The sequence below is a fragment of the Eupeodes corollae genome, chromosome 1 (genome assembly GCF_945859685.1).
Source record: "Eupeodes corollae chromosome 1, idEupCoro1.1, whole genome shotgun sequence".
NCBI classification, from domain to species: domain Eukaryota; kingdom Metazoa; phylum Arthropoda; class Insecta; order Diptera; family Syrphidae; genus Eupeodes; species Eupeodes corollae.
The window spans coordinates 107,429,972-107,435,630 of record NC_079147.1 but is presented as its reverse complement, the minus strand read 5'-3'; the positions used below and the strand labels follow the sequence as shown (position 1 = coordinate 107,435,630).

The 5,659-nt window shown below is 31.6% G+C and overlaps 1 protein-coding gene across 1 annotated transcript; it reads left to right on the top strand.

Annotated features, from left to right (window-relative positions):
* Positions 1–3,818: 3,818 nt before the first annotated feature.
* On the top strand, positions 3,819–4,631 carry LOC129942363 (uncharacterized). The gene is made up of 3 exons (XM_056051260.1): positions 3,819–4,038; positions 4,097–4,207; positions 4,278–4,631. Exons 1-3 carry the CDS (start codon positions 3,951–3,953, stop codon positions 4,556–4,558), a joined length of 480 nt encoding a protein of 159 aa, XP_055907235.1. The 5' UTR covers positions 3,819–3,950; the 3' UTR covers positions 4,559–4,631.
* The last annotated feature ends 1,028 nt before the right edge of the window (positions 4,632–5,659 follow it).

Below are 5,659 nucleotides of genomic sequence, written 5' to 3'. Positions count from 1 at the left end.
ATATCTAAAGAACCAGTAGAGATATCGACTTTAAATACATTTTTGTACACAGATAACAACACAGAAAGATGAAAAAAAGGAATCTCAAAAAAATATAGGACAATTTTTTGGAATGATCGAATTCACAGTTTTTTGTACAAAAAAATAAGAACACAAAATTAGTCAATAAACATTACTAAAACTTGGTAAAAATTGATGGTTGACTCAAATATCATTTCAAAAATTAAAAATATTGTCTCCAAACTAATTTCATCTTATAGAAAATATAGTTTTTGCCATTCAGTAAAATGTTTATAAAAATACAACTATCAATTTTTTCATCAAAATTACAATATACAAAAAATAAAACAAAACATTAAAATAAAACGAAACATTAAAGTAAGATATTCAGCCCTATCATGAATTCCATCATAATCGGAAATTTTTACGAATCCCGAATATAATTTTGCATTACGAACAGATTTCATGATACAGTTTTTCGGAATTCGTAAAAATTTCCGATTACGATGGAATTCATGATAGGGCTTATTGCTTTTAGAAAAATCTTATCTGTATTTGGTTATTTAGAAAAAAAAAGGTTCATGAAAGTTGGTTAAAATCTACTTAAATCTCGTTAAAAGAAATAGATTTTGAAGTCAAACTATTTCATCATATTTTTTATTTGAAAACCTTCAAAAACAACAAAAAACAGACAAGAAATGGATTTTGAATAAAGTAGTAGGAGAACAAAGAAAGTAATGGTTTTTAAATTTTTATCTCATACTAAATATTTGTTAAAGAGAGACATGAATTTTAGGTAATTTTTGAAGTGCTGTAGAAAAAAGCAAGCAACAATTTTACCGTCAATTTTTGTATACATTATTTATTTACATTAGAAGCATACAAAAAAAATAAAAAATTTAAAAAAAAATCAAAATTCCGTTCGTTATCAGCTAATGGAGTGGTGCGTCTCAAAAATTTGGTGCGTGACCATACCCACAATTTTAACTCTCCTAGAAATCTGAAATCAAAAACTAATCTACAATAATGTCGCAATGTCTGAAACTACGGAAAAGTTACAAACATTTTTTATTGAATGGCTACTGTCTAAAAAAAAATAAAAAAATTACCATTTTTTTTTCTTCGATTTGTTAAAAATAGTAAAAATGAAAATTGGGGGATGGCCGTAGTTCCGGACGTAGACAAGTCCCTAAAGAAGACTCTCTTAAAATTTCAAGTAAATCGGTTTGGCAGAACCTGAAAAATCGTGGGTATCAAATTCAAAAAGACAGTTCTGAGAAAAACGCGTTTAAAGTACCCCATTATGTCTTTTGTTCTATTAGTTGCAGCCCAACCGATTTGGATGGCTGCTCAGCAAAATACTTATTTCTCCGAAAATAATTTGAATTTGGGAAAATCCTCTCGTAGACATATTCTTAAATAGTTAAACTATGAAAATATGAAAAGAAAAAAAATCGTTTTTTTTTAATTTCTAGACCAGAATACCCCCTTAAGCAAGGCAAATCGACAGACAGGATGGGAAGTTAACAAAGTTAAAGAGCCAGATCGGGAGATACAGCCTGCACGTCACCAACTCTGACATCGGATTAAGGTTGATCGATTTCGTTTAAGGAGGGTCGTTCTGGTACCTAGCACGCAGTTCATACAGTTTATGCAAAATCTAATTTCCAGTTATTTTAATCAGGTTTTCGAATATTGTAAAGCATTTAAATTATTTTGTATGCAGAATATAATCTACTTGCTAGAAATAAAGCAATAGATTTAAAGAATTTTTTTTTACATTAATATTTTCAGTTTTTTTTGTTCTTATTTTTGTAATTTTTTCAATTTTTGTTGAACCTCGTTTTGCTTTAATAGAAGCCTCAATTCTGCACGGCATACATGATTTGACTGTTTCCTGCATTTGTGTTTGGTGATTCCACGCGTGAATTACTCTTTCAATAAATTACCGCATCTTTCCTCTTCATCAGCTCCTACACGTTTTCAATTCGGTTCATATCAGGGCTGTTTCCCGGCCAGTCCAACAGAGGGATTTTTTCTTCCCTCAAAAAAGTTTTTATGGGCCGGGCTGTGTGGCATGGAGCTCCATCTTGCATAAAAATGTAACCATACATTCATTCTTAAACGTTAAAAACATTGCGTTTAATTTAATAATTATAAAAATTCTGCAGTGCGTCTAATAATATAGCCAGGGACTATACATTTTGATATCCACAAATAGACATGGAAATATCTTGACCAAACAAGTGTCAGCTAGATTGACCACATTGAGATCGACGCACGACACTTCTCCGGTATAGAGGATGTCCGATCATTCGAGAGGCCAACATTAAGTTGGACCACTACTTCGTTGTAGCCAAGGTATGGTTACGGATATCCCGATCCAATCCAAATCAATGAAGGACTGTGAGAAGATTCGACGTTAGACGGCTGCAATCGCAAGAGGCTGCCATGTCCTTTTTCGATCGAGTCTCTGATAACCTCCTGAAGAATTCGTATGCCGCCTGCATTAGGCATTGAAAACCAGTGGCAATATTGCTTTGCAACCGTCATAGATCCTACCTTTGAAGTGCTAGGTTTCACACGGCCACAACAGCGAAACCTCTGGTCTGACGACAATTGCCGGCAAGCGCACGCAGCTAAACAACAAGCTTACAAAAGGGCGCGGCGCTGCACAGAAGTACCAGAGCTGATCGCGAGCTCTACGAGCAGAAGAAGTGAGAGGAACACCGGCTTTTTAGATGGAAAAAAGGAGCACCAGAGACGCGTGATCGATGAGATAGAGAGATGTCATAACAGGTATGAGATTCGTAAGTTTGACTTACGAACCGAAGCCTGTAAAGACGATCATTGAAACATCGTATTTAAACTGCAGTCTATGTTTTATTATTATTATTATTATTATTATTATTATTATTATTTTAAAATATTACAAAACTAAAATATATGTATAACTATTTATAAACTTTTTGACTACATTTTATACAATACAACGTTTTGGACCATCTTTCTTCAAATCTGTAAATTGCCAATAGTACAAAATGGTTTTGTTTTCAAGTAATTTTGATAATATTTAAGATTTTTAAATTATTTCAGATATAGAATTCAATATTTAACTTCAAGTCTAAGTGCTTGAGCACTTTGTTTTGATGATTTCATTGATGGTATCCAAGACTTCCCCAATGCACAATTTCCATCAGACTTGATCGGATTTTTAATCAGTAGGTAGGTTTATTTAATTGAAGGCAGTTTAATAAACTATTAATACGCGTAATAATTTTGATAAGAAACTCAAGTATGTGGAACACCTGCAAAATGTTATATGAAAACATTCGGAAACAATTTGAGGAATATATAGATAGCTAGATAGGCAAGGCAGTTAGATAGGTGAACGAAGTGCAAATGAACTTGTGACGTATTGAAGCGCGTGGTTAAAAATTAATGATACAGGGTGTTCTAATATCCAAAAGGGATCAAAGTGAATTTTAGAAAATTTCAATAAAAGCATTCATCAAGCTTTGGGTAGCTATAAAAAAATCAGCCACCCTGTGCCACCTGTGCAGTGACACTTGATACACCGTTCAAAGGTCCTTTTTCCACTTCAATAATCCAGAGTTAATCTTAATAAGACCCAGTTAACGAATAGCTCACATTTTGTGTTTTTCAACTTTTTACATCATGATCCATTTTCATTAATAGGCTTAAATATTTATGATCATGAAGAAAACAGTTCTTAATTCTTGTGTAATATTTTAAAAATACATTCTGCAGTTCAGTTGCACTTAAAGCTGTTAATATTAGCATTTAAAATATTTGATTAGATTAGCAAACATTTCATTTGAGTAAACGTCGGTTGATATAAAAGCAGTAGCAAAGAAGGTATTTTTATTCATAGTTTTCGTATCTGTCTCAAGACTTGGTCAGAAATAATTTAAGATTAAAAAAGCAAAATGTTTTCCAAAAACACCATCATTACCTTTATTTTTTTAATTGTAATTTTTAAATATAGTGAACCATCCGGAACACCTGTCAGAAGATGTAAGTCAAATAAAAAAATTCTTAATCATTTTTTTTTAATTCAATTTTATTCTTTTAGGTTCCCGAAACTATCCATTTCCGCTGCACGTTCAAATAGAAGATTGTAAAAGTCTTCCGTGTGAAGTTACCAGAGGAACATTAGCCCAAATGGATATGCAGTTTGTAGCAAGTATGTATTTAAAAACTTTCCAATGATATCATCTTATAAGTCTTATGCATATAATTTGTAATCCTTTCAGCAAAAGATGAATCTTATAATCTGAAGGCATCTATTCATGCAACAGTATTAGGAATTACAATTCCATTTGCTTTAAGCTCTGAATCAGCTGATGTTTGCAAGAATCTCTTATATGGAGCATATTGCCCTTTATATGCCGAAGAAGACGTCACTTATCACATTGATCTGCCACTAGAAAATAATATTCCAGAAGTAAATGTGAGATGTGAAGTCAAAATTTTAGATTCGAAAAAAGACGTGGTGTCATGTTTCATTGCCGATTTGAAAGTTAGAAAGGCATAGTGACCTGGACGCAAGCACAAATTATAATTCATATATAATTTTTATTGTTTAGTTATTTATATTTAGATTAAGACCAACACGATTTTTTAAAAAGTTTTTGAAACAAAAATGTTTTTTAATTCATAGATAAATGTTGTGTATACGCAAAGTGACAATTTAAACTATTACATATTTTTAGAACAGTGATTCCAACAGTTTAATAAACATTAAGAGCTAACAAACAATAGTTAAGAGAAGTTTTATGTGCGTTTCATGCAGAAAATTTAGACATTGTCTCATGCAGAAATAAAAAGAAAGCAACAAGAAAATAAGGTCAAGAAATCAAGTAATATTCATATACATATGAAATTCATCCACCCAACCTTGCACCTACCCCAAATCCTACAGTGTGGCCAAGCAGGGATTGTGCAAAGATACCCCCAATACTGCATAATTTTTGAGTTAATATTTGTGACGTTACAAGGTTAAACAACATTTTTCATAGCAGTATTGTTTTTGTTTACCAATAAACGAAAGTTTACAATTTTTTTGTTTGAGAAATAAGACCACATTTTCTATCGACCTATAACGGTTGAAACGTAGCATTTTTCCAAAAGTAATATATTCAGTTCTTCTTGTCTTTTCTATAAATGAGATGAAATTTCAAATAGAAAATGTTAATTCCAGAAATTTGAGAAAGTTTGAAAGAAACATTCTTTCTAGAAAAATAAAACAGAGTTTAATATGAAGAATTCTCTTACTTGTTTTTGGCGGATTTTCTTCTGACTGACAATTTCCAGAAGTCTTTTAATAGTAATATTTTCAGTCTCCTGAAATAGTTTGACCAAAATAGTCAATATGACAACCTTGGTTGTCATATTGACTACCACAATTGACTATCGAGAATTGTGAAAATGGCTTTTCGTTGTCATATGTCATATTGACTACCAAGTTCTTAACACATTTCTTTAATTTATTAAGACTTTAAAATTGTTTGTATGAAAAAGAAAATATAATTTAAAGAAGCCTTACATTTGCCGTATGTGCGTCAAAAAAATAAGATGGAATTGAAGACCAGTGTTGGCAACGTAAGTTACTCCGAGTAAGTTACCCATATAGTTA

Bases quoted from the DNA above. Each gene is read 5' to 3' on its own strand.
- LOC129942363 (XM_056051260.1), top strand. From the start codon at position 3,951: ATGTTTTCCAAAAACACCATCATTACCTTTATTTTTTTAATTGTAATT. The intron at 4,039-4,096 runs GTAAGTCAAATA...TTATTCTTTTAG, and splicing joins CGGAACACCTGTCAGAAGAT to GTTCCCGAAACTATCCATTT. The intron at 4,208-4,277 runs GTATGTATTTAA...TAATCCTTTCAG, and splicing joins GGATATGCAGTTTGTAGCAA to CAAAAGATGAATCTTATAAT.